The 27,048-nt window shown below is 47.3% G+C and overlaps 7 protein-coding genes across 8 annotated transcripts in view; 1 reads left to right on the top strand and 6 right to left on the bottom strand.

Annotated features, from left to right (window-relative positions):
• The window catches only part of LOC6600529 (four and a half LIM domains protein 2), a 58,018-nt gene extending 52,235 nt beyond the window's left edge, over window positions 1-5,783 (bottom strand). Inside the window, exon 1 of the mRNA XM_026991694.1 lies at window positions 5,645-5,783. Within this exon, the coding sequence (XP_026847495.1) occupies window positions 5,645-5,725 (81 nt within the window). The 5' untranslated portion in view covers window positions 5,726-5,783. The remainder of the gene's footprint in view (window positions 1-5,644) is intronic.
• A 2,722-nt stretch (window positions 5,784-8,505) lies between these two features.
• LOC6600557 (coiled-coil domain-containing protein 22 homolog) lies at window positions 8,506-10,307 on the bottom strand. Its single transcript, XM_002025674.2, has one exon. The coding sequence runs from the start codon at window positions 10,260-10,262 to the stop codon at window positions 8,601-8,603; it is 1,662 nt and encodes a 553-aa protein (XP_002025710.1). The 5' UTR covers window positions 10,263-10,307; the 3' UTR covers window positions 8,506-8,600.
• Window positions 10,308-10,774: 467 nt separating this feature from the next.
• On the top strand, window positions 10,775-20,190 carry LOC6600554 (opsin Rh4). The gene is made up of 2 exons (XM_002025671.2): window positions 10,775-11,380; window positions 19,451-20,190. Exons 1-2 carry the CDS (start codon window positions 10,789-10,791, stop codon window positions 19,999-20,001), a joined length of 1,143 nt encoding a protein of 380 aa, XP_002025707.1. The 5' UTR covers window positions 10,775-10,788; the 3' UTR covers window positions 20,002-20,190.
• Window positions 11,464-12,710, bottom strand: LOC6600556 (probable E3 ubiquitin-protein ligase sinah). Its single transcript, XM_002025673.2, has one exon. It carries the CDS (start codon window positions 12,706-12,708, stop codon window positions 11,608-11,610), a length of 1,101 nt encoding a protein of 366 aa, XP_002025709.2. The 5' UTR covers window positions 12,709-12,710; the 3' UTR covers window positions 11,464-11,607.
• On the bottom strand, window positions 14,536-17,883 carry LOC6600555 (E3 ubiquitin-protein ligase sina). Of its 2 annotated transcripts, none has more exons than XM_026991700.1 (2): window positions 17,806-17,883; window positions 14,536-15,971 (listed from the first exon to the last, which is right to left on the bottom strand). In XM_026991700.1, exon 2 carries the CDS (start codon window positions 15,805-15,807, stop codon window positions 14,863-14,865), a length of 945 nt encoding a protein of 314 aa, XP_026847501.1. In that variant the 5' UTR covers window positions 15,808-15,971; window positions 17,806-17,883; the 3' UTR covers window positions 14,536-14,862. The 2 variants fall into 2 exon arrangements, with proteins under 2 accessions (XP_026847501.1, XP_002025708.1); XM_002025672.2 differs by lacking the exon at window positions 17,806-17,883 and adding an exon at window positions 17,262-17,675.
• Window positions 20,191-26,954, bottom strand: LOC6600552. Its single transcript, XM_026991849.1, has 7 exons — window positions 26,943-26,954; window positions 26,576-26,879; window positions 23,619-25,691; window positions 23,358-23,554; window positions 23,151-23,288; window positions 20,772-23,090; window positions 20,191-20,735 (listed from the first exon to the last, which is right to left on the bottom strand). The coding sequence occupies exons 1-7, from the start codon at window positions 26,949-26,951 to the stop codon at window positions 20,352-20,354; spliced, it is 5,424 nt and encodes a 1,807-aa protein (XP_026847650.1). The 5' UTR covers window positions 26,952-26,954; the 3' UTR covers window positions 20,191-20,351.
• On the bottom strand, window positions 25,749-26,495 carry LOC113566383. Its single transcript, XM_026991701.1, has one exon. The coding sequence runs from the start codon at window positions 26,447-26,449 to the stop codon at window positions 25,778-25,780; it is 672 nt and encodes a 223-aa protein (XP_026847502.1). The 5' UTR covers window positions 26,450-26,495; the 3' UTR covers window positions 25,749-25,777.
• Window positions 26,955-27,048: the final 94 nt, after the last annotated feature.

The following is a 27,048-nucleotide window of genomic DNA, read 5'->3' as shown; positions in this document are numbered from 1 at the left end:
TTACATGCGATACCCCATGATATTCACACAAACAAAACATAAATGGGGCTTGAGAGCCAACACAGCAGCGGCCACAATTATAGCCCAGCAATAATAAGCCACACCACAAGCTGCGTGCAGTCTTCAGCTAGATGGCTATGCTATTTCGACCCCAACTGTAGGCAAACAAGACATATGTACATAAATAGGTGCCAAGTGGGAGGAGGCACGCATGACGCGGGGTTTTTGCAAAAACAGAAAACTCTCTGCCCGCGGGGTGGAATGGTGCGAAGGGGACTGCGAAGGGGACTGGTGCGAAGGGGACTGACTGTTTTATTTGCAATTTTTGGGAGAAAGGCCAAAAGCCCATATGGGCGGCTGCATGGAAGGAGAGAAGGAGAGGCAGAAGAGGCAGCAGAGGCAGCAGAGGGGCTTGCCCGCCGCCTAGTGCGGGTGAAAGGAAAGAGAGATGGACGCTAGATTTTGTCTGCATTATTAATCGCAGAAATATAATCTCTAGCAATCATACATAGTTTATTCTGCAACTTTTAAACAGCGGCTTCAAGCAGAACTCTAGTTTCTGTGATCTCTGCTTGCTCTCTTCGGACCCTGCACTGGTTCAAGCTTCCTCTCTCTGCTCTCTTGCACTGCTTGCACTGGCGCCGCTGTGACGTCAGAAAGCTTACAAGAAGCAGAGCTTACCGTTGGCTTGCCCGTTGAACCACCTTCAAAACTGGCTTTTCGCTGGGTGTGAAATGTTCGACTGGCGTAAATGATTGGCCAAAACTAAGGCTAAACAACAACCAGCGAATATATGCTAAATACATTTGGATACAAATTGAGGTTACGCGGGTTCAAAGTCGTCCCAAAAAGACAAAAAGCAACAAAAAAATAAAATAAAAGCTGAAAGATCACACAGAAAAAAGTATGAATAAAACGCTCGTAGTTAAAGCAAACAAATTTATGTTTCGAATGGAGAATTTTGCTGTTGAAGAAACAAAAAAAAAAAAAACGCGTCTAATAATAGGCAAAACGATCCGAGCGTAAACTTTTGCTTTAATAGCATTTCGCCAGCTGTTCCAAAATAAACGTATTAAAGTCAAAATCAATTAATTTAATAATAACAGGAATAAATGTATGACACGCCTCCGGGGGGGCCCAAAAATGACAAAGAACGGGGGAAATGGAAAAGGAGCAAAGGCAGAAGGAGGAGGGCAGAGGGCGGAGGACAGAGGGAGAAGGAGAATGAGAATGAGGAGGTGGACGATGATGAGACCACCCCCCAAAACACCCTCCCTATAACGATAGCGTGCCGGCATTCCATTGCGCAAACACTGCCATGTGATATGACAGGGCCCGCTACCACCTGGCCCTGCCCTGCCCCGGCCCATCCCCCGGCCCACCCGCTACTCTTTGGCTTTTTGGAAAGGTGTGCAAGATGATATCCGTGGTCGGCCAAACGTCCACTCGCCGTATCTATGTATCTAACTAACACGCCCATTGGGAAATATCTAACAAAAGGCACACCACACGCAACAATCGCACCAAAAGACCCGAAATGAACACCAAATGAAGGGACACTGGAAAAAACAACAACAAAACGATTTGAATTAGGGTAAAAAATTGATTTCAAAATGAGCAAAGAAGGAAAAATCGAACTTTTAAGTGAAAGAATTGAAAGGAATCTATTGGAATTATATTTCCATAGCCATATCATAGCCATATCGTAACCACTGAAAGATCGGCATAAACCCAGAACATACTGGATATACAATCTATAAGAAAAATACTCAAAGAAGATATATACATAGGTAGTCTAAGGATCTACAGAAGAGGTATGGCATTCGCCGTGAAGGACTTCGAATTGATTGCCCCTCGACTTCCCCATCTGTCATATTTCTTATGACAATCAACGCTTAAGACTTTTAGGAAAGTCCAGCGCAAAGATACAGTTATTATTCTCACATTTAACGGTGATAGCATCTTTATTCTACATAATCTCGTCTTGGATTGAATAACAAAATTTCTCTTTTGTCCCTGTCATCTTTGGAGGCACCTTTCCATTCATCAAACTCGTTTCTAGTGGGAGCTAGTTGGTTTCTTTCCCTCAGTGGAGTTAGTGGAGACCCGGCCCCTGAAGAATTATCGTTAACCGAAATTCCAATTGAGTCTGGGTCGGGTGGGGGCAATCATCTGAGGCAATTTACCAGCAAATGGCTGTAGCAATGAAAACTAATAATGCAATTAAACAGTTGACAAAGTTGTCAGAGAGATGTCAGGTATCTGTCGGCCAGTAACCAGTCGACGGATGGCCGATTGTCGCCAACCAGTTAGCGGCAGGCCGTACTTAGCCTCGTGGCAAGTGCAAGGCGTTTAAAACGCAAATAAGCCTCTCCAAATGGAAATACATAGGCGCAGCAGCCACCTATATACACACACACAACACACACATCTCTCCATCTGCTTGTGGCATATAGTATACGGAATGGTATGGCATGGCGTTTGAAAAGCCACAAAGGGGGGACTGTTGGCTGCAGCCTCGGGTTGCACAGTGTCAAAAAAAGCAGCAGCAGAATGCAAAAGGATGAACGCCTTTGCAGCAGTTCGTCGAAGCTGTAGATGCACTTTGCTATCCCAATTTTGAGAAGAGAAAGTTGGGACAGGCCTACAAACACTTCCCTGTTTGCCGTTTAATACCCTCTGAAAGGGTATTCAACAAAAAGATGCTTTTTGGGGCTGGAATGACGACTCGATGACTCAGTTCTAGTTTTAATTCAACAGCAACCAAAAAGCAGGAAGCCAAAGGCACAGGCACAGTTACAGAAAACAAATCAGCCAAACGGGCGGGCCATAAAGATTAATATCAAAAGCAAAAATCCATTATAATTATAATTTTGCCACCTTCGCGGAGGCACTTAAACCACACGCAAAAAATGTATTAATTAATTAAAAACGTTGGGCCGGGCTTTTTCTTCAAGTGTACTTTGAGAAATGGAAAGTCCAAATGCGAAACGAAAGGCAGAAAAGGATGGAGGGCCATGATGATGATGCACCAAGAAGAGGCTGCCAAGAAATGACTCAGAACTGGATGGCTGGAAATTCTAAAAGATGGAATGGATGATGTCTCATTTCTAGAATTGAACGATCAGGGAATCAGGGAGACTTTTCCTCAAGCTAATGAAACGATTATGTTGGCTCTTGGCTCTTGGCTCTTGGGCTTCGAGTGTGGCTTTGGCTTTGGCTTTGGCTTATTATTTGTATAATTATGGACGACTTGTAGTACGCTCGTGTGAGCTTCGGGTTTGGTCTTCCGAGATTCTTGTTGCTTTTGGTGGAGGGGCGGGCTGCTCTGCTGTGGGATGATCTCATCGATTGCATCAGATTTCGCACGGCATGTCGTTTTATGTGGCGCGGCAATTTTTGTTCTCATTTTCGTTCTTTTTCACTTGGAATACCCTTTTTGGGGAAAGGGTCCAATAGACGCTGCCAGCCATAGGACACACTTGAAAAGGGACACCTCTGTAACTCAGAAATGATCATAGGAATCGGTGAAAGTACAGCTCTCCCACAGAGGAAATCTTTTCTCTTGCCAAAGGAATCAAACTGCAAACTGGTTAGGGTATCGAAAATTCGACCCTTTTCAGCTATTTTCTGTTGTTTTTTCTTTCTTTTTGTTAATGTGCAAACAGCATATGCAGAATTTACAAAATTAGCTGCTAGCACGCCACAAAAAGCCACCAAACCCACGATATTGGCCTTCAATGCTGGACATAAAACGGCAAAAAAAGGAACAAGATATATGAGTGATATAATGAACCAAACTAGACAGGACGTATGGGGTTCCATTGAGTAAATTATGGAGGTTATAAAACACATTTCCTCTATAAAGTTAGTAGTTAGTAGTACCCTCTCCTGGCAAGGGTATCAAAACTTTATTCCTCCGCTTGGTATTAGCCTCATGGTCAATGCCATTAAATTCGCCTGCATTAGACGCTTGACTGACAATCGTTGACAGCCCCAGACATAAGTATATATACACGATATATGTATTATGTTCGTACCACAACTCCCGCACAGGTACACCTCGGCATGTGCAACCAATTGATTGATCTACAAGCAAACTTGCTGCCGACTGTGGCGAATCAATCAATTGACAAAAAAAAGAAGGAAAGAAAAAAGCCAAAGCCCCACTGATTGCTGTGAGTGGAGTTGTCTCTTAATTTGTTTCGGTTTTCGGGGCCTCGAAGCCACGCTTGACATCTCTCTCTCCCTCCCTCTCCCTCTCTGTATCACATTCCTGGGGCGTTGTCTGGTGACAGCTTTTGTCTGGATCCAGATCTTGGCTATAAATAACTAAAATATTTCAACTAATTTGCATTTGAATCCGTAGCTGTAACCGTTCAACATCTATTAGGCCGTGTATATATCATGTTCTCACTCGCCATTCGCCAACAGTTTTAATACCAGTTTACAGATCTCTCGATTGCCGAGATTCCTCACAGGGAACTGTGGATGGGGGTAGGGGGTACTAGGGGCGTACTACATTGACCTCTCATTAAGGCACTGGCTTTGAATTTAAACAAAAATTTGTTTGTCTTTTGTTATTGTTGCAAGTGTTTCTTTTAATTATTTGCATTTCAAGTGTCTTCAAGTGACGTCAGCGTGAAATGAGAATGCAAATCAGAAGATAATGACTGGAATTTCAATGGGGAATACATATGTGGAAATTCTTAGGGGAATTACAGCTTGCATTTCAAATGAATCTTATCGACGAGACTTGAATCGAGCATCGTTCTGCACACAACATGTATTTCGTTTTCGGCACTTTTCGGTGGCTTGGACATGCACTGGGGTAATCTGAAGAATGAACCAAAATAATGACTATAAATTTAATTGGGATATATATTTTCATTAATGAATTCCGCAAATTCTACCCTCTCTGTATTTCATTTATAAACTCTATAGACTCAAGAACTGATAGAACACAAAGAACTCATAGAACAGCAGCGATTATTAGGCTCTGTCCAAATGATATCTTATCAGTGGGGTACCTTACGTGTAGGCCATGGCCAGCAGCTAGAAGAATTCGATTAGTCAGAGCTAAGAAAAGCGATGGACTGAACCAAAATCAAAGCACAGTCCAGACTCTAGACGGAAATGAGTGGCGGGAAAGGCAAGGCAGGGCAGGGCAGGGCCAAGAAAGGATGAGGTGATGCAGTAACGGAAATCATAATGTATGTAGAACGAACACCCAGGTGAGGTGGAGGAGGCAGGCCCAGCAGCAGGTGAGAGGTTGGGAGAGGGCGACAGAAGTCGAAGGAAAAAAAGAGCGATGACAGCTATATTTATTTGGACGGCACATTGATGTGTGCTGTGTGTACGGATCGAGTACATATATTTTATTGTACTGTGCATTGCACAAAACAAACAAACACAAAAACAAACGGGCAACGGTTTAAAGAGCAAATGAACAAATCTATAAAGTCCGAACAGAGCGGGGCAGGGAAGGAGACCAGCAAATGTTTATATGCTTTTGAAAGGCATATATGCCAGGAATTTGGGGTCAATTAATGGAAACACAGACACACAGGAAGTTCTGGACGGGTTGTACTATGTATATCCCTCCCTTGAATGTTTGGTATGGTATATATGTATGTGACCCCACCTTCTCGGCGAATTCCTCACGCGGACGTCGGGAAATTGTCGGTGTGGCACTCACGAGCTCCTTGGTCGGCGATGGTGTCATATTTAACAATTTTCCTCCTTCTGTTTGTGGTTTTTTTTTTTCTAATTACAAACTTCTTTCGTATTGCTTTTGGTTACACACTTTTCACTTTTCACTTTCTTTTTGGCTTAGATTATTGTTTATCGCTTTTTGCGGTGCTGCGGAACGGAACATATTATTTTTATAACACATAAAAAAAAGAAGAAAAAAAATGTTTATCAGTTGGCGAATATTTTCCCATTTCTGGTTACTATCTTCTTGTTTTTGTTTTTGCTTTCTATAAACAAATTATTGCGTAGCCATTGAAATATGTCGTTAGAGTGGAACGTTTTTCGATTTATACCTCACTTGAGTTTTGCAAATACCCTTGCAGGGGGGGAGGTGGAGGTGCTATGATAAGGAATAGTAAATATTTCGATCCAATAAAGTTTACGGGAAGCCTCTACCTAGCTGCCATAGAGAGCTTTGTTCTTAAGGAGTCTCTCCTTGGTCTGCTCTTGGAGCTAATGGATGCAGATTGCAAATCCTAGATCCACCTCTCGAACCGTACTAAAATCGGACAACTATATCCCTATAGCTCTAAGAGAGAAACCAATTTTGCAAGGGTATTCACAAGCTTCGGTGCACCGAGGTCTGCTTTTGTCTTTCTCCCACTTTTTGTTGCTTTTGTTTTTTTTTATTAATTGCCGGTAGAGTGCTTTGCATTGGTATTGGTGTGTGGGCCATGAGAGCGTATGTGGTGTAGGTGTTGCCACTACTCTGCTACCATTACCGTTACACTTTTTTAAATTGTTCAAAAGTACGAAAGGGAATCATATGTTTAGGAATGTGTTCACTGGTTATTTTTAGCAGCAAACGTCACGAAAGGTGAGAGCCGGGACCCAAAATAGGCAAATATTACGGCAACCGGAACGACAGACAAACAATTTTGTTCTTCTTGCTTTGCTGCTGCCTGCTTCTTCTCGCTCTGCCACTGCCACTGCTACTGCTGTTGCTCTCCAACGTTGATTGACCTCCCCCCCGGACTGACTCCAAAGAGGCAACGAAGCAGAGCCGCCGAATCCCAAGCCGGCCGGCTAAATGCCGCCAATTAATTTGGTGGAACTCTCTTGTGTGTGGTGTACGTGTGTGTGTGTATGTGTGTGTGTTGCTGCACGACGACCTTCACAGATCGCAATTCTAATTGGAATTCAATTGGGAGGGCAGCAGCATAATAATTATGGCCTGCAGCAGCATGCCGCAGAAGGGCCTTCGTCGACGTCATCAGTAGTGGCAGCAGCAGCAGCAGCAACAGTTTGTTGAAGGAGACACACACACATGCACTTAAGCACAGACACACACACGCACACACACATGCAAGTGGCGGCACACACGCACACCGGTTAAACGTGTTATCGGCGCGCATGCAAGAACTCAAAAAAACCAAACTCTAGGCCGGCCACGAAACAAGTTCTGGAGCGGCACAGGCCAGGCACACGGGACATGGGCATGGACAACAGAGCAGCACCACCACGAAGCACCAACAACCAACAGCGCAAGCAAGCACCCCAGCAATGCCACTCTCAAGTGTTTTATTTTGATGTGTGCCAGGCAGCAGACAGGGCTAGGCTAGGCTAGCAATTGTTGGTTTTTCGTGTAATTTTAGTAGTTTTCAGTAAAACCCTAAGCACTGGAGACACTAGAAACTGGCCGGAGGCTCTCGGCACACGACCTCCACTTGAGTCTTGAGTCGAGCAGAGCCAGAGCCCCGAGTACCGCTTGGGCAGGCGCTTACTTTAAATTAAAAACCAACGAAAGTAAATCAACAACACACAACACAAAAAAGAAACGAAAGCACGGAGAGACCCCAGCCGACGACGCGCGCTTCAGAGGTCCAAAAATGAATTCAAAGCTAGTGAACGACTTCGCGCTTCAGTGTCTACACTGAAATTACGCACAGAACTACATGATAACTACACATTTGCTACATAGAGGAACGAAGAAGTGGGTGTGGGCAACAGGCAACACGGCCCGGAAAATGCAACGCACGCTAGGTAAAATCTACCCCATTTGCTAAATGTACCTTGCCGATTTAGTCTTCAAGGTATATTGTCCTCACACGCTAGGTGAGGGTTCGTACAAAATTGCGATTTGCTTTGGCCGTTTTCGCCTGTTGTCCATACCCTCTTTATAGCCCATTCAAAATAACGACTCATTTTTTCGTTGAATTATGAGCGTCAGACCTTACAAATATACCGAAATATACCGCCCCATTTTTAAAATATACCGATGAAAAACAAAACGACCCCCCACTATTTAAACATTTCGCGTTAAACTGCGAAAAAACTAATACTTCTTGTAGATCCATCCATCATCCTACACATTTTCTGTATATCAACAACATATGTATGGGGTGTTGTCATTTGTATACCCTATCTTCTTTAATTCATGTTAAAATTCCGTTATCCAAGCTGCTTTGAATAATGACTACATTTTCTCAGCTTGGCATGTTTTTGGCGTATTCTTGCATTTAAATAGATTCCTGCATATACATATATGTATATCGATCCGATACATAAACTTTTAAATTTAGAGACTATTTTTGCATAATTACTAAAGTTCAATACTTCAATGGAGCTTGGATAACACGCATTTCGTCAATTCCCTTTTCCCTCCTTACCATGACAGGAAGCTTTTAAAACTTTCCCGCTGAGAAATTTCAGGAGAACGCAAACAGCTGTTTTCTTGCGGGAGATTCAAAATGAGAATTAAAATTCATAATGGCTTTAGTTAATAATAAGTTAAATACAAATGTATGCACCTTTGGTTAATAAAATCAACGCTAGGCGCGACTGCTTTGATTTATTACAATTGGCACTAATACATAGGTAAAATAGAGGGCACCAGGACTCTAGGTCTAGGCCTTTGCCACACCATTCTCCATTGTGCTTATCTGTGACTGCAGCTCCTGTATGCTCTGCTCGAACTTCTGGATGTCGCCCGTGATCTGCTGCAGGCTGGTGAGGACATTCTTCAGTTTCTCCCCATCGATTTGCACCTCAAGCTCACGGATTTGTTTGGTCACATTGCCAGTTAGGGCCACGCACTCGACCAGTTCGCTGCAGTTGGCATGGAGCTGGGCCAGCAGCTTGTACGCCTTCTTTGCATGCAGATCGTGCTTGGCGCTCTGGAAGAGCAGGTCATCGGTGTAGTTGAACTGGCGCTGCAGTTGGGCGCCCACCACATTAAGCTGCTTCTGAAGCTGCCGCGTGTCGTCGAGCACCTTGAAGATGTCCGCCCGCTGTTTGCGAATGTTGCCGATGAACTCGTGGATGCGACGCGTATACTCCTTGCGCGGAGCCAGCGACTGGGTGGCAGTGCGTAAAGCCGTATTTAGATCGTTGTGCTGTTGGGTCTTCTCTTTGAGCTCCTGCTCTAGCTGCTCAATCCCGCTGCGAATACTCTGGACGTGTTGTGCCTCTTTGGCCGTCTTCAGCGTCTCCAAGGTTTCCAGCAGGGGCAGACGATAATCCTGCCACTGCTGGGTCAATGTGCGACGCTTGGCTTCGGTGGCCTGCAGCAGGGCCTCCAGTTTGGTCACATTCTGCTCGGGATCGGCCAGCACCAGGCAGGTGCGTTCGTGCAGCTTCAGCAGGGGTTGAATGTCCGCCAGTTCCTTCGTGGCTTCGCTTTCCCGCTGCTTCAGTGCTCCTATCCTGGCGGTGTAGGCCTTTCGCTCTCCCAGCAGTGTCTCGCATTGTGTGCGCAGCTTCTGGACCTCGTCAGTCAGCTCCTCGAGGGGCGTCATCTCAGCGGCAGTCGCTGATGGTTTCTCTGTGGCCAGAACCATTGGAATGACTGGATCTTCGCTGGCCAGCAAAAACATTCCTGAGTCGGTCAACCCTTGGCCCCAGCGCTCCAGATCGTTCTTGTGCAGCACCGATGCAATGAGATCGTAGGAGCTGGACGCTGTCTGCTGGAAGAGATTGGGGGCCTGCTGGTCAAAGTACTGCTGCACTTCCTTGGTGCGTTCCTCCAGATTGGCCGATGGCACATTCAGATTCAACTTTGGCCGAAAATCTATGCACAAGCTGCTGCATCCATGCGATTTCCTGTTGCCCACTGCCCGACAGAACTGCGGCACCCACATAGCCTTCAGCTGGGCCGTCAGCTTCTTGCGTATCTGGCGCTGTAGCATTTCCCTGCCACTCAGCGGATGCGACTTGCCGGTCAGGTCATCGGTCGCCTGGCGCTCCCGTGGCAGCTGCTCGATCAGGAACATCAGCAGGCGCCGCAGCTCGATGGGATTGGGGTAGAGGAATGTCTGGTAGCCGATGTCGCCGTGGTATCCGCTCTCCTTGCACCTCTCGGCCAGGCCAGTAGCCACGCTGAACCGCTGAGCCATCGCGCCGCCCGGCAGGGACCGAGGTACCTCCAACTCTGGGCGGATTTCCGTCAAACAGCTGGAGACGGCTCGCACCACCAGTTCCGGCGTGAAACTGGCCAGCTCGTCCGTGGGCTCTATGCCGGCATCCACCTGATGCAGCTGGTGCATGATTATCTTGTCCACTTCGTCCATAGCTCGTCGCGTTTATTTTGTTTTGTTATTTTTTCATTTTACGAGGAATTGTTTTTCTTCTTTATCCTGGCCATTCAGCGCGAAACGTAAACAAATTGCACGAATTTTCAACACTATCTTTAATGGACTTCATAGCACTGATTTGCGCGAATGCGTTTAATTTGAACTCAAAAAAGAAGAAAATAAACAAATGAAAGAAGAACAAGTTAATTTAGACATTTAGAATGGCTATTAGATAATCAATTGGTCTTTTTCTCCATTTTAAGTGTCATGGCCATCACATTTTATGTCTTAACAGCATTTTCAGCCTCTATCCGCTTTGGCCGTGATTCAAATGAAATTGTCGCTGAAATATTTACTGCAGACTTGACGGAAAATCGTATTTATTGACACGCAACCGCAAAGCCTAATTAAATTTATCTAGCGGCGGGGTTAACATATAAAAGACCCCCACAGAAGGTGTGCCAACAGTTTAACCCAGTGGGCGGCCCCGTCCACGGTATCTCCTCCGTAAAGTGTATCGGTCATGGATGCCCTGTGCAACGCCAGTGAGCCTCCATTACGGCCGGAGGCTCGCATGTCCTCGGGCAGCGATGAGTTGCAGTTCCTCGGGTGGAACGTGCCCCCGGATCAGATACAGTACATACCGGAGCACTGGCTGACGCAGCTGGAGCCGCCCGCATCCATGCACTACATGCTGGGCGTCTTCTACATCTTTCTCTTCTTCGCCTCGACCCTGGGCAATGGAATGGTCATATGGATATTCAGTACATCGAAATCCTTGCGCACACCCTCGAACATGTTCGTCCTCAATCTGGCCGTCTTCGACCTGATCATGTGCCTGAAGGCGCCCATCTTCATCTACAACAGCTTCCATCGCGGGTTCGCCTTGGGCAACACATGGTGCCAGATCTTTGCCTCCATTGGCTCCTACTCGGGCATCGGTGCCGGGATGACCAATGCGGCCATTGGCTATGATCGCTACAATGTGATCACCAAGCCCATGAACCGCAACATGACCTTCACCAAGGCCGTGATCATGAACATCATCATTTGGCTGTACTGTACGCCGTGGGTTGTACTCCCCCTGACACAGTTCTGGGATCGATTTGTGCCAGGTGAGTGCCTCTCTGCGGTCTCTGGTCGCAGGTCTCATTTCCTCACCTACCCCTGTAAGTGCCCATAGGAAAACAGATAGAAATTCCACTCTGAAATAGTTTTTATGCAAATACTTTTGACTATACGAATGCGCCTTCTATTTTGTATACGCCACAAACGCAAAGGTAGAGTAGAGGAAGAAGAAGAGGAAGGGGTGCGGGGTGCGGGGTCCGTGCTCCAGTGTCGCCTAGTTCAATTCGGATTCAGTCGGCGTGATGACCACATTCAGAGCCAAGTTGCCTTCTTCGGAAAACAGCTCCACCGTTGTCTTGTTGAGCACCAGAAAGTCGGCATTGGTGAACGTCACGAAGCTCTCGCGAACGGACCTGGGCTTGGACTGCCAGCGAAGGGTACGATTGTTGGCGTCCAGCGAGATGCTGTAGTCGAATTCGGCGGCATCGCGCATGGTGCCGATCATGCGGCAGGCGGCAAAGTACTGCTGACAGCCCTCGCCCAGATGGATCTTCTCCAGCGAGAGCAGGAAGTGCCGGCCGTGGCAGGACTGCACCATCGTCCAGTCGAGGGCCCCCTCCAGATTCACGTTAGTGGCCAGGAAGATGATGTCGTGACCCTCCATCGTGATGACATTGTCGTGCGTGGCAGTCAGATGATTGAAGACATCCTTGAGCGGCCCCTGCCACACGCACTTGTCGTCCGGATAGGGGCAGAAGAAGGGTCGGAACTCGCAGTCATCCTCGTGCAGCTTCTTCTCCGAATAGGCCATACGGTGCTTGCAGCCGAAGTACGAGTGCTTGCATGGGAAGATCAGCTTTGAGGCCACGTTCTCCATGGCCAGGTTACGGATGTTGCTCATCGGCACGCGGCACACGGGGCACAGGGTCAGCTTGTGGCGGCACGATGAGCAGATCACGTGCCCCCGCGTGCACTGCATGATCGGTGGCATTATATACCCGAAGCACACGGGGCACTCCAGCAGCGACAAAAAGTAGTCGCCAAGGGACCCATCCACGGTCCTCTCCATCCGTACGAGGGCCCCCTCCTGGGGCTGTTCCTGATTCTCCCCGGCGGCCGGATTCGGTGGCCTGTTCACCTGCATGAGAGCCACAGAGCCCGGCTTGGGGACAAGTTCCAGGTGTCCTGGCCCTGGCGCTGGGCTTGGGGCTGCTTCACCTGCACTTGCACCACGATTATGGCCCGAGGATGCCTGCGCAGCTTGCAAGTCCGGGGCTGATTGACGTCGTGGCAGCATCTCCTCGAAAGCCAAATAAAAGTCTTGAAGCAAAGACAAGGCGTTTCGGTATTTAATTTCTGAATAACGATGGAACATTAAATTTTTGCTAAAACTAAAATAATTCTGTTGAAAACTGAAAATTTTTACTGATTCTATTTTTTTTTTTTTGTAGTGTTTGTAGGAGAATTTAGGACTGAATAAAACGCTTTAGCCCGACTGACTATAACTTTACGAATGACTATAATACCATATATGACTTGGGATTGAAATTAAAGGGGAAAGGAAAGGACTACTTGGTTCAGCCTCAGAAAAGGAAGAAAAACCTACTTTGATGGTGACTTTTATTCGATCGTCAGGAACATTTTTGATTAGTACCGGTGGCAAGTGGTTGCTGCATCAAAAATTGCCGCATTTTTTGCCACCGTCGCTATGCAACTTATTAAGTGTTAAGAAGTGTTTCATCTATGTATTTTCTCCAGCGAGAAAACCAGCTTTATTTTAAAGTCTACATGGTAATCCCTGTAGCCGATGTTAGACTCTATATCAGCGTAGATTTTTTCATCGACAACCTGCAATGAGGCAGAATAAAGGCTATTTGTGTTTTTCTTTAAATGAATTAAATCAAAGATCGTTAATACTTTTTACTAATCACGTTTATTTCACTTTTCTGTAGTTCTGTTGTGTATGTGATCTCGTATGGTAGTGTGGGGTAGGGGGTAGGGGGTAGGGGGCGCGCGGTAAAATCGGCGCATTAAAAGCTAAATATGGTGCAGATGCCTTATAATTCATTCCACATTACATTCTTCATCCATTTGACATTTTGGACCAGACAGAAATTGAAACAAAATGTGAGCCGGACCAGGGGGAGATCGTCTAAACTAGGTGTGGTACTTCTATCTCTGTGGGATCTGGCAGAAATGTTAGGGATTGTAACTGTGGGGAGGGGAGGTAGGGTAGGGACTGTCTTTTAGCATTGAAAACAATATGTTACATTTCCTTTGATTAGTTAGTGGGGATTTTGGCATTGACAAAAAAAAAACTGTTCGACTCTCTCTCTTTCTCTCTCTCTCTCTATACACTCCCCGACATCTGAATACGACACACTAAAAATTTACACTTCAGGCACCAATATTTCCGGCACAAGCCAAAGAAAACGGTGAATTTGAATTTTCATCAAATCTCTATTAAGTTTACCATAAATTTAACACAAAAAATTGCAATATTCATTAAAGTAGATTAAGGAAAACAATTGAATTGAAATAACTCAAATTTCCGTTCTTCAAAAATGCGACACTTTGGCTTGTGCCGGAAATATTGGTGCCTGACGAAGTGTATATTTTAGTGTGTCGTATTCAAGTGTCGGGGAGTGTATAGTATCTCAAACAACTCTCGAGTTATTATCATCTATGCGATTTCTTTGCTGTGGTTAATTTTGTTTAAACTGATTTAATTATTACCATTTACAATTATTGTATGTATAAAATAATTTACATTAACTAAACTAGACTTTGCAGAGTGTTTGTTGTGTGTTGTGTGTTGAGTGTTGAGTGGATTACAGTGGTAGTAGATATAGTAGTTAGGTAGGTGGTGGTGTGGTTGTGGTTGCGGTTTTTGGATCTGGTGGGCAAAATCGGCACGCGTAGGCAGCTCCGCTCCAGGTGTGGCCCGCTGCAGAGGCAGACGGAGACGGCTTATCAACTAAAATTAAACTAAAAGCAGAAATAACACCACGACAAATTAAAACCAAATGATCAAACTCTGAAAACATTCAAATAGTTTGTGTGTGTGTGTGTGTGTGGAATATATGAACAATTTAATCTTAGAGCTAGTACCGATCGAGTGGGAGGAGCACTACTTTCTGCCTTTTGCTGGGCTTCTTTCTGCCTTCCACTTCGAAACTTACGTTCAAAAAAAATATCTATATAGATTTATATGCAATTATATTTGTATGTATGGGGTGTGTGGTGTATTATGAGGGTGTGCATATAGAACGAAGAATCGTTTTTAAAACGATTCTAATGCTGCTTTTGCCGCCGCTTATCTCTCTACTATCCACCCTTGCTTCCTTCTTTTCCTCTTTCTTTCGTTTCTTTCTACAATTCAAACTTTGAAGAACCTACGAATTAGACGTATGATGCGAACAAAGGGCTAAACTATATGGTATTTTATATATATACGACAAATATGTAAACAGAAATAAAAAAAAAATTTAATTGGGCGATTTACGGACGCGAGGCGAGTCGCGGCTGCCTAGACCAGAGAGATGGTCACATTGATACCCAGATTCCCATTGTCGGCGAAGAGCTGCGCAATCGATGTGTCGAACACCAGGCAATCCGAATTGTGTATGGCGGAGGCAACGCCCTCGTGTATGGAACGCGGCATTGCCTCCCAGGTGAGGCGGCGGCGGTTTCCGTTCAGCTCGAGGCGGTACACAAAGTTCTCGGCCTCCTTGCGCGAGCCGATCAGCTGGACTATAGCGAAGAACTGCTGGTGTCCGTCGTACTTCTCCTGCTTCTCGAGGACGAGCATGAAGTGGTGGCCGAAGCAGGACTGCATCATCACCCAATCGACGGCGCCGGGCAGATTAATGTCGGTGGCCAGAAACACAATGTCTTCGCCCTGCAGCGTTGTGATGCTCTTGTGGGACATCATCAGGTGCTGCATGACTAGGTCGAGCGGTCCCTGCCATTTGCAGGAGGCCCCCGGGCAAGGGCACAGGTAGGGCCGACACTCGCAGGTCTCCTCGTGTTCGGTCTTCTCTGTGTATACAAGCGAGGCAGTGCACCCGTAGCCCGAATGCTTGCACGGGAACTTTACGTTCGAGGCAACCTTCTCCATGGCCAGGTTACGGATATTGGCCAGCGGACCGCGGCATGTGGGGCAGCAGGTGAGCTTGGAGCGGCACGAGACGCACACCAAGTGCCCGCTTGAGCATTGCAGGATCGGGGGCAGCACATAGTCAAAGCAAACGGGGCATTCGAATAGCGATGTTAGGTCGGCGGACATGCCCGCATCACCGCCACCGGCGGAAGACAGCGAGGAGCTGGACGATGAGGATGTGTTGGCCGAGGAGGTGTTGCCGGCACTGGAGCCGGTCGAGCTGCTCGTGTTGGTGGCCACTGCCGTGGGTGCTCCTGCTGCTGCTGCGGCTGCTGTCGGTTCACGGCGTTTCGGGTTGATTTTATTTGACATTGGAATTTTTCTCTCCGCGAAACGAATATCTCTATAGTTTTTTCTAAATCTCTCTCTTCCGTGAACGTGGAGTCCTGTGCGGAGTGCCAGTCCGTTCCGGTTCGTCCGGGAACAATTTTTTGTGCTTTTTGTGCTCTCCGTCTCCTTCCGCTGCCGCTGCGTCACTGCAAAATAAATTAAATCGAATTGAATGAGTAATGTGTCGCACTTCGATTTTGTGAGTAGTTCAACTTGGAGGAACCTCCACGGCCCAGAGTAAACAATTAATCATGCCTTGACCTTCACCTTGCCGCAGATCCCCCAATTTGTTGGCATTACCAAAAAGAACAGATAAAATGCGAGCCATAGGAATTGCATTTAAGCAATTATTTAACTGGAAACGTATCGAACGAAGTTAAAGTCGAAGCCGAAGCCGAAGCCGCAGCCGAGGTCAGCGTCACGTCGAAGGCCCAAATAAATACTTCTGGGCGGAACGGCACGGTGGTACAGTGGCACGTGTGGAACGACGCAAAATACTCGCATGTGTGTAGGGTCTTATCAGGGAGCCCTGACGCTGATGGACGGCCATTAGGGACGACGACCCAAAACCCACCGATTGTGGGCGGGCACGAAAGAGGGAGGGAGAATGGTATGGGTGTGGCGTCGTCCATAACAATGGTCACCCACATGAATGTGTATGGATATTGTGGCATGAGCTATTTCTACGTTTATACGATGACTAAATTACGATTATAATAGATAAACGCTTTAGCTTGATGAAATTCCTTGAAGTTAAACAGAACAGAAACAGAAACAGCCAATGCAAAACCAAACGACTATCATTTTAGAGCAACCGTCGTACTTGGACCTGGGAGATGTGAAAATTAACAGCAGGCGGAAATTGCAGTGCAAATTGTCATTTCATAAATGTGGTCCCGCATAAACGATGCATATGCCTTACGACACGCAATGAAAAGCGCGTAACGTAATGCATCAAATGGAAATGAATAGAATGGTTGCAGGAGGGGGGAGCAGCGGTGTGGTGGAAGCGACCAAGCCAGCATAAGCACAGACGTCACTCGCACACACATAGAGACGCGCACTGAATCGCGAACGAACACACACATAATTAACAGTTCGTTTACGCCATGTACCGTATGAAATATATCCATATGAAGACTCTCCTCAAAGTCTCCAGGGCAGAGCCTCAACTCTGGGGGTAAAATGGTAATTACTGCCACAAAAGCCACAGCCATGAATATAATTAACTGTTGTGTGCTGTGCTTCTTTTTCAATGAGTTGCAAAATAAAATATAAAAAAAAATAGAAAACGTAAGTTGCAGAGCAGAGCGAAATGCTTAAGCCGCCATTAACAACATTAACAGTAAGAGCAAGAGCAATATCAACGGCAATATCATTAAACTTCACTGCAGCATAAACAAGTACAAAATACATAATTGTAAATGTAAACTTACATAGCAGGCTGCCACTGTATTGGTGCGGGTGCGCTGGTGTTGGCGTGCGTGTGTGTGTGTGTGTGTATGTGAGTGGCTGGGGTTTTTTTTATCAGTCAGCCTTTATGGCAGCAATGCACTGACCCATCCCGTTCGGATACGTCTCTTTTTTCTTTAACTATAAATCAATGCAGGTGGTTTTTCTTTCGCAGGAAAAACGGCACGCACACCGACAGCAAATGGAAACTGTTTTGATTGCTTTTCGCCTTTTGGTTCACCTTGCGCCAAACTCGAATTTCAGGCGTGCGCTAATTTCATTTGGCTTTTTTATCTAATTTTCTTTTATTCGCCTCTCGCGCACACATCCATTGAATACAAGTTCGCTTTTGTTGCTTTTGCTGTTGCTACTGCTGCTGGCTGCTGCTGCTGCTACTGTTGTGTTTGTGCTGGTTTTTTGTTGTTCTTTTTGTTGTTGCATGAAAATATCATATCATTTGCATTTACACACAGCAGCGAGATGAATTTTTTTTATTTTCACTATTTGCGTTCCACCTACCCGCCTCACCTTTTTCTTTATTGCACTCGCACTTGCTCGAAAGGAATTTTAGTCCTTTTAGGCACTATTTATGTATATATCAACTGGGTTTTTTCGTTTGCATATTATTTATTCAGTTAGAAAACTGAACGGCAAGAATTCCATTCTGTTTTTTTTTACCTATTTTGCTAAGTCCGCGTCGGGGACTTATCGATAAAATATACCGTCCGACCCTCACAAATATACCAAAATATACCTTCTCATTATACAAATATACCGTAAATATACTAACGAATTCAAGTTCTATTATACACATTTCTCGTTTTTGATATTCCGTCGAATATTACCAGCTAGATAGTTCTCTAAGCCCTGCCCACATAATTTAATCCGATTAATGAATCAATTTTCTACTTGACTGGTTTATTTTAAATACTTGACTTTGACTGTTCTTGCCTTAATTTTGGTTCCTCAACAACAATATAGCGTCTCGTATATGGATAAGAAATCGACCTTAGCCAACTTATACCTCCTCTATTTAAACAGTTCAACGACTTGAGGTAAATGGCGGAAAATGTTACTGATTGTAAATTCTTCTTGTAGATCCATGCCATCTACCTCTGAACTTCAAAAAATCACGATATCTTTCACCTGAACTGCGTGAAATTATTACATTTTCATTATTTTCGGTGGGATATCAAAAAACCCCCCTTGGCTCACATTGGGTTAATCATTCTCCGTCAAGGATTGGAAACCATATTTCCTCGATTTTAATATTCCGTGGAATATTACTAACTATCTAATTATTCAATTAATTGCATACAAGGCTTGTTCAATTTAAGTTTTCATCTTTATTGCTTAAGGTTTAAACAAAAAGATCAACTACAATTTCCACAGAAAGTGTTTTTACATAGTAACTACACGCTAACTATAAATTCGATACATATGAAATACATTTGTAAGTAATTATCAAAGGCGACACCTAAGGGAGAAATATGTGCGTGTGTTGATAAGCTTGGCCGTTTTTCATATGGGCCGTTATCTACTTTTCGACATGACTTTTTTGAGACATTTTTGAAATATTGAGATTTTGATGGAAAACGATCAGGAATTCGATGTGGCCTGGGGGGTCTAAATGGCATTTCTATACAGTTTCTACATTGATGAATTGGACAAGAGGGTCCATAACGCGTCTTACAAAATACAGGAAAATACTATGAAAAGAATGGATTAAATATACCATGCTGTAGCGAAATACCCTTAATATACTTTAATCTCAATTTTGACATCAAAATATACCGAAAAGTATACAATATACCGTAGGCGGTCCAGTTGCAGCGATGCTAGTATATATTGATATATTTTGGCTAATATCGGTATTTTTATGTAAACGAAACTTATCGGGGTCTTATTTTGAAAATTGCAATATTATAACGGAATGTGATTGTTACTTTAAAACATCGGTCGGCTCGCACACATTATCATATCTTGCAGTAGATAATAGTAGACAGCAGGCAGAATGGAACCAAAATTGTTACAGTTACAGTGCAGATCTGTATTACACACGAGTAGGTGAGCGGCAGCGCACTTTCCTATGCACATAAGATCTCTCACTCTCTTCTGTAAGTTGCTGTTGGGCGCGCAAATTAAATTTCGTTTTACCTTTCTTTCGTTACAGAGGGATATCTCACATCCTGCTCGTTCGACTATCTCTCGGATAACTTTGACACCCGCCTCTTTGTGGGCACCATCTTTTTCTTCAGTTTCGTCTGCCCTACGCTGATGATCCTGTACTACTACAGCCAGATAGTGGGACACGTCTTCAACCACGAGAAGGCCTTGCGAGAACAGGCCAAGAAAATGAACGTGGAATCGCTGCGCTCCAACGTGGATAAGAGCAAGGAGACGGCCGAGATACGAATTGCCAAGGCGGCCATCACCATTTGCTTTCTGTTCTTCGTGTCCTGGACCCCCTATGGCGTGATGTCCCTAATCGGAGCCTTTGGCGACAAGAGTCTACTGACGCCAGGAGCCACAATGATTCCGGCCTGTACCTGCAAGCTGGTGGCCTGCATAGATCCGTTTGTGTATGCCATCAGTCATCCCAGATACCGCATGGAGCTCCAAAAACGCTGCCCCTGGCTGGGTGTCACTGAGAAGTCCGGCGAGGCTTCCTCGGCCCAGTCCACGACAACGCAGGAACAGACGCAGCAGACCTCAGCGGCATAGAACAATCATCGAGCGCCCGACCCACCTGAACGTGTAATACAATTGCTTATGGAAACTATAACAACCAATTTAGGATAGAGGCAATGCCGAAGAATGAATTTACCTTATGATTTGTAGATCCACATTGGACTTATTATGTTATTGATCCGTGAATCAATTAAATAGCGAGTTATGGCACAGAGAAACGAGTACGAGTGAAATTAGTCAGTTATTTATTCATTCATTCGGTTATTCTGCTCTGGGTAATATCTTTCAGATACCCATTCTTTAAATTGGTGGATTTTGTTAAACAATTTTAATCATCGTCATTCCCATTCCCCTTATAAGAGATTCCCCCCTTTGAGTAGCACTCATTGATTCGACAGTAGCAAGTGTAGATCGATCACAGCGCGGTAGTCGTTGTGCGACAGTGCGCCATGCTGGGCCCGTTGGAGCACACGATTCAGTCGCACCCGCATATCCGGCCGAGATGTAATCTTGAACAGATCGTCGATGTACCGCATCGACTCGCGCGACCAGAAAACCGACGGCTGGTTGGCATCCAAGCCACGCGCATTCGGTTTTACTTCGCCAAGGAGTCGGGCGAACTGATGGTCTGGATTGGCGCCGCTGCGGAGCTGAAGATCGGCCCGAGCTCGTTGCTGGGGATTGTTGAAGGGCATCTGTATGAACTGGCCTCGTTTCGGTTGCTGCTGATGCTGTTGCCCCGATCCTGGACGCTGCTGCTGTTGTCCCGCTCCTAAACGCTGCTGCTGTTGTCCCGCTCCTGGACGCTGCTGCTGTTGTGGTGTTCCAGCTCCTGGACGCTGGTGCTGCTGGTACTGTGGTAGTTGTCCTGCTCCTGGACGTTGCTGCTGCTGGTGCTGTGGTAGTTGTCCTGCTCCTGGACGCTGGTGCTGCTGGTGCTGTGGTAGTTGTCCTGCTCCTGGACGTTGCTGCTGCTGGTGCTGTGGTATTTGTCCAGCTCCTGGACGTTGCTGCTGTTGCAAATGTCCTGCTGCTGCAGTACGTTGTTGCTTTTGGGGCTGTCCTGCCCCTCCTGGACGTTGCTGCTGTTGTCCTGCTCCTGGACGTTGCTGCTGTTGAGGTTTTCCTGCTCCTTGTCGTTGTTTCTGTTGGGGCTGTCCCATTCCTGAACGCTGTTGCTGTTGGGGTTGTCCGTTTCCAGGACGATGCTGCTGTTGGGGCTGTCCTGCGGCTGGGCGTTGCTGCCTTTGGGGTTGTCCTGCTCCGAATGGACGCTGTTCCTTCGCGTTCTGCTTGGGCGGTGGTGGCGGTGCCATGTGCTGCCAGGTTGGTGGCGGCGGGATGGGGGATACGTCCCGCTTGTTGGTTGGCTGAGGCGTCGGCTGGCCCCTTCCCATTTGAAGCGGCGGCAGTCCTAAGAGAGCTGGATCTATGTTCAGCGAAGGCAGGCGATTCTTCAGATCTAAGCTTTCATAGGCCTCCAAAAGTTTATCATACTTGGGATGGGGATAGGCGGTGAAAATCATGCGCCAGTGGTCTTCGATTTCGGTGCGCATCGCCGGCGAGGCATTGTCATCGGGCGAGAAATCGGTAATTAGGTTCTGCAAAAGCACCAGCAGTTGATCCAAGTGCAAGTCGCCGTTCTCTAGACCTGCTTGCCCCACGAGGATCATGTTAAGCAGGCGCCGCTTCTTCTCCGCCATTTTGAAACCATTCTTAGTGTTTAAGCTCTCCCGCTGCTTGATGGTCCTATAAAGGGCCTTGGCATTGCCCAGTTTACTGTTGAGGCTGTTAATGCCGTCCCTTAGGAAGCGGATTAGGACATCAACGCGTTTCGGTGGCTTTTGGCTCTGGAACTCGGCACTCTTGCGCTTGACATCCTGATGACGGTGCAGCAGTTTTAGTTGCAGCTCTTCCTGATGCATTCGCCGTCCGTAGATCACCAGGACATAGCCATACTCCTTCAAGTCCATGCGCACAGTCACTTGGCATTGCTTAGACGTCTCGACAAGAAACTTCCATCCCTCCGGACTGAACAAGTACTCGGACAGGTCGCGGGCCATGATGATCTTTCCCTCGCAGGATACATCCGGCATCTCTTCGTTCGCACTGTCATCCATCCTCTCCATCTGCTTGCTGTTGACGCACATCGAGATGCCTTGGCTGTTGGAGGAGATGTGGAAATCATCGTCATTGTCGCTGGACAAAGGTATAACATCGGGCATGGGACCCATGGGACGGCTATTCTTGCGAGTTTCCTCCATTGGTATGTTCGTCTCCTCGCTTGTCGTCGACGTGGGCATCTCAAAGTGCTCGGAGAAGCTGTAATTCGAGTCCGAGTCCAGCTCATGGACGCCCACAGATGGTCTGCTGGTGCTGGCAATCAGTTTGACAGGTTCCTCTGGCTGCGCCTCGAAACTGGTGGAGATCTCCTCACGCTGTATCGCGACTGGTGACTCTTCTTGGATGGTCTCCTCGACTTCATTACTCTGCTCCGGTTCTGGGGCTTCCTCTGATTTTGCGACCTCCTCTGGTTCCGGGGCCTTATCTGGTTCTAGGACCTCCTCTGGTTCTGGGGCCTCCTCTGGTTCTGGGGCCTGATCTGGTTCTGGGGCCTGCTCTGGTTCAGGGGCTGGCGCTGGTATCTTATCTGCTACAGGCGTGTTCTTTTTGACTGCTGTTTCCTCTGCGGCTACGACTTGCCCACGAGCAGCCTTCGCCTGGGCATTCGGCACATAGTCGTGGGTATAACCTTTAGAAGGGATCATTTCCAGGGGGGTAAGGGGTGTGGCCTTTCGGCTTGTGCTCAGTGGCTGGACGAGGTTTGCCCGAGTAAGGAATCTGGCATAGTAGCTGTTCTTGGGGATGTTCGGATCGCTCCACACGAAGCTAAAGGGGGTATTGTTGGCATAGAACGCCGGGAGGTCCCCCAAATAGCCTAGATTTCCGCTGCGATCATTGTAGCTCTTCTGATGCGACACAATATGAGAGACATACGTTTGGCTGCGAAAATCGCCAATGCGCTGGCGGCAGTTCTCGAAGAGATGGCCCCGTCCGGCGCAAAAGCTGCACTGCTTCGAGTTCCACTGGACATTGCTCTGCAGTGCCACATTTGAGCGGATCTAATGGAAGAGAAGGAATGCTTTAATCGAGGGATCGTTTAGTTGGGTTTCTCCGCTTACCGTTGAATGATAGCGACGCCACTTGTCCGGGCAAAGGTCCACACCATGGCCCCGCATCCTGCACAGCTGGCAGATGAGTCGACTGTGGAATGAGCACTTGTTGCACTGCTGCACATAGGTGGCCTGTTTGGCGCCGCACTGTAAAGAAAGCCAAGGAAACTCGATTGAATTTGTGATCTTAACGCACAAGTGATTTCCGTGTCTTACACCCAAACAGATGGCATTGGGGCAGCGTGGTTCGGCATGCCCCGCCTGGCCGCACATGTGACAGACGAGCGGCTTGCGTGGACGCGGGCACTTGGATCTCATGTGACCCATCTCGGCGCAGTTGGTGCATTTGGCGCGTGAGCGAGGACGAACGACCGGATATCGGTCCTCGTTAAGGATTCTCCACTGCAGGCGCGCTTTAATGAAAGAAATATGAGGTCTGACTGTTCTTTAGTGTTTGTGTCCTCACCAAATGCTTACCATTCATGGATCTTTGGATTTTCTGGACATTGAAGTTCTCGCCGTTCCAGCTGTCATTGTAGAAGCAGCACATCTCCTCATTCCAGCCAACAAGTTGCCCTCCCGTAAGCGGAGGCTCGTCTGTCAGCTTTGCGATATTGTGTTCCACTTTGATCGATGGCTCTGCTTCAATCTGCTCCTCCTCCTCCTCTGGAAGATAGGCCTCCGTTGGCATTGTAGTGTCTGCGGCATATTGGAAAGGCTCCTCGTCCTCCGAAAGACCAATGTCAGCGGAAACTTCCGCTTCAGGGGACTTGCTTGTGGGGTCGGCATCAATGCGCTCGAAGATCGCCAATAGGCGATCGGAGACGGCATTGTTGAACTCTGCCTCATTTTCGGAGTCTGCATCGGTGCCAATTGAAAGAATTTCCATCCGATCATCGGGTTGTGCTTCGCGGAGCTTTTGTACCTCTTGTTGTTGCTGTCCCCTCTCCTTTCCCTGCTCCTGCTGCAGAAGACGCTCTGCAATGGCCCGAGCACTGGGCAGATCATCCTCCGAACCGGAATTGGAGCTAGACTCGTGTATTGCCTTAAGATTTGCAATCCGTGGATATGCCGCTCCCCTTTGAATATCCTCTGAGTTACGGCGAGCGCTGATGCGGCGAATCTTGCGCTTGCAACGCTCCACTGCCATGCCACGGGCAAGGCCCGGCACTCCTGTGGGCTGCACGTCATCCTCGCTGTCGGTGTCGTCCTCGTCATCGTCGTTGTTGGGCTCGGACTGGCTTTGGTTTGTGCTTGACGAGCGACGCTTGCGCAGGCGCTTCATCTTGTTCACGTTCGGATCCACGACCTCCTCGATATCGGAGCTGTCCGAGGGCGACTCCACGCTGCGTATGATAGTGGGCGTGGCCTTTGCCTTGGCCTTGGAGTAGATGCCGCTCTCGGTGAGATCTGATTCGCTTTCGTAGACATCCAGGGCCCGGAACTGTTGGTGATCATCGACGCGATAATTCAACTTGATTTCCTCCAGCCGCGAGGGCGGCACAAACTCGTACTCGGAGGAGGTTTCGGCCGCTTGATCAGCCCCTACAGGTGCATCTACGTTTACGTCTACTTCAGCCTCTGGCTTCTGCTGCTCCATATCCACATCCTGCTGGCCGGCAGCCTCTCTGATGGCATTCTCCGTCAGCACCAGGAGATCCTCATCTGTGGCTCGCGCCCTGTCCTCCAGCAGGCGACTCGTGTCCTTCTGGACAATGAAATCATCGCTGGACAAGACCGAATTGCACGGCGAGTGCAGTGGGGGCGTTAAAGGGGCTGCTCCTGCCTCCGGCTGGGTAATGCACGAGATACTCATTTCCACATCGGCAGCGTCCATGGCATTCTCCTCGTGATATTGATCCGCTGGACTGTTCTGCTCCGTGTCGCTGGTGTCCAGATCGATCACCGGTACTGGTGGCAGTGGCACGAGTATCACATCATCATCGTCATCATCATTGGAAGTTTCGCCCAAATCCACAAATTCCACGGGTTCTGATGGCTTGCGCTGTTTCTTGTTGGCCAGCGCCTGTTTGGACTTTTGCTTTTTGGCTGCGAGGCGTTCCATTTGCAATAGCTTGCGATTGGCCTTGGTGAAGGGTCCCGGTTCGGGTTTAACCTGCTGTTTTCCCTTTGGCTTTTTGGGCGTCCAATTCGAAGGTATGGCAACTAGTAGTTTCTGGTCAAAGCGCTCGGGTTCATCATCGGCGTGTTGTGGCCGGGGTTGACTTTTTGGTTTCTGTGCTGGTTGGGGCTTCTGTGCTGATTGTGGCTTCTGTTCTGTTTTCAATTGTGGCTTTGGAGAGCTCTTCCACTTGTTATTCCTCTGTTCTGCTTTTGGCTGTGGCTTTGGTGAAGGATTCTCCTTTTCCTTCCGTTCTGGCTTCGGTAGTTGCTTCGAGGAAAGCTTCGCCTTGTCCCTTTGCTGATTTTGTTGCTTCTGCTGGGGGGTTTTTGGGGAGTTTAATGTTTCCTTTTTGTTTTGTAGTGATTGATGCTGACCACTTGGCTTTTCTGCCTCCTTAGGCGTTGACGACGAGGTGACATCAGTAGCTTGAAATATAAAAGTGACGTTTACTTAGAATGAGTCAAAATCAAAATAAACCCACTTTTAATTTATTGTCAGAGTAACAAGAATTTCAATACCAAAAAGGGTTAAGCAAATATTTCAAATACTGATTGCCCAGATCCAGTGAATCCACATCGCCCAAACAATAGCCGTGTGCATTGAGCTCTTCCAGCTGTCCCTCGTTTATGTGGTAGAGGATGAACGGATCCTCATGCAGATCGGATCTGTTCGGCCACAGTAGGACCTTGACCGAGGTGCGAAACATGTTGATCGCCTCTTTGATCATCCTTTGTGCCTCGCACATGTTCTTGACCGCCACATGACTCGCATTGGCCGAGAGTGTCTGCATCACAAGCGCGTGCTCCAGCTGCCGCACCAGACGTATCAACACGAATCGTCGGTAGCGTTCCTCGTAGTGGAGGAGCGGCTTGTTGAACTCGCGCAAGTTACGACGCAGCAGGGCCGTAAAGACAACGACATCCACGACTGAGACCAGCACATAGGTCGCGGCCGTCATCAAGATGCCCGTGAGAATGTACTCGTGGGGGAACTGGCTCAGCTCCTTCTGCCAGAAGAGTAGATCGCAGCCATATTGCCGGAAATGGTAGTCCAGCCACACTACTAAGCAGAGCAGATTGAGCGTGGCCAGTACCAGGGTGACGGGGTTCAACAGGCCCAACCACTCAAAGAGGATACGCAGAGTTGTGCTCCCCAGAGCCAGCAACGAACGCAGATACTTCATGGCCGAAAGCAGAGAATTCGTAAGTGGAATTTCGAAGGCAATCCAAAGTTGGGGGATATATTTTCGAACCGGACGGGACTCTATTTCTATGGCCATCTTGATGAAAAACATTCAGTAGTTACTCACCTGTGGATACATTTTGAGTTTCTATGCTGCCTGCACCGTCCTTTTCCTCCGCCCAGTAGCGTGGCTTTGCGACTGCATTGTTGATTACACGTTTGTTGCTGACAATGCGCTGGGCCTGAGGCTGTTTCTGCTGCTGTTGTGGCGGGGGCGGCATGTATTGGGCATCCACGGCTCGCTGCTGATCGGCCACAGAAGGTGAGATTTCACCAGCACCAGTTTCGCCAGATCCATGATCGCTGTAATGGATGGATGCGTAGAGAATGGACTCCAGCTCATTCAATCGCTCGCTGTCCATGTCCTCAAGCTACAATGGGTTGTAGGAAATATATATATTAACGATGTTATTTTCCAACAAATTGATACATACATCGCTCATCGTGCGTCTTTGTTTTCTTTTTCTGTTTTTTACAATTCTTGCGCATTGATAATAAGAAGAGAGAAGAGCACGTTTGTGATTGTATCGGAGGTACCGA

Source organism: Drosophila persimilis, unplaced genomic scaffold (genome assembly GCF_003286085.1).
Source record: "Drosophila persimilis strain 14011-0111.01,24,50 unplaced genomic scaffold, DperRS2 tig00000686-arrow-arrow-pilon, whole genome shotgun sequence".
Taxonomy (NCBI): domain Eukaryota; kingdom Metazoa; phylum Arthropoda; class Insecta; order Diptera; family Drosophilidae; genus Drosophila; species Drosophila persimilis.
The sequence above is the reverse complement of the archived record's forward strand: the minus strand, read 5'-3'. Positions and strand labels throughout refer to the sequence as shown.

What these genes read in the sequence shown, in the direction of transcription:
- LOC6600557 (XM_002025674.2), bottom strand. Translation starts at nt 10,262, where the DNA reads ATGGACGAAGTGGACAAGATAATCATGCACCAGCTGCATCAGGTGGAT.
- LOC6600554 (XM_002025671.2), top strand. Translation starts at nt 10,789, where the DNA reads ATGGATGCCCTGTGCAACGCCAGTGAGCCTCCATTACGGCCGGAGGCT. An exon ending in CTGGGATCGATTTGTGCCAG is followed by an intron (nt 11,381 to 19,450) that starts GTGAGTGCCTCT and finishes CTTTCGTTACAG; the next exon opens with AGGGATATCTCACATCCTGC.
- LOC6600556 (XM_002025673.2), bottom strand. Translation starts at nt 12,708, where the DNA reads ATGTTCCATCGTTATTCAGAAATTAAATACCGAAACGCCTTGTCTTTG.
- LOC6600555 (XM_026991700.1), bottom strand. Translation starts at nt 15,807, where the DNA reads ATGTCAAATAAAATCAACCCGAAACGCCGTGAACCGACAGCAGCCGCA.
- LOC113566383 (XM_026991701.1), bottom strand. Translation starts at nt 26,449, where the DNA reads ATGAAGTATCTGCGTTCGTTGCTGGCTCTGGGGAGCACAACTCTGCGT.
- LOC6600552 (XM_026991849.1), bottom strand. An exon ending in AACTCAAAATGTATCCACAG is followed by an intron (nt 25,692 to 26,575) that starts GTGAGTAACTAC and finishes TTATATTTCAAG; the next exon opens with CTACTGATGTCACCTCGTCG. An exon ending in CACCACAACAGCAGCAGCGT is followed by an intron (nt 20,736 to 20,771) that starts CCAGGAGCGGGA and finishes CGTTTAGGAGCG; the next exon opens with GGACAACAGCAGCAGCGTCC.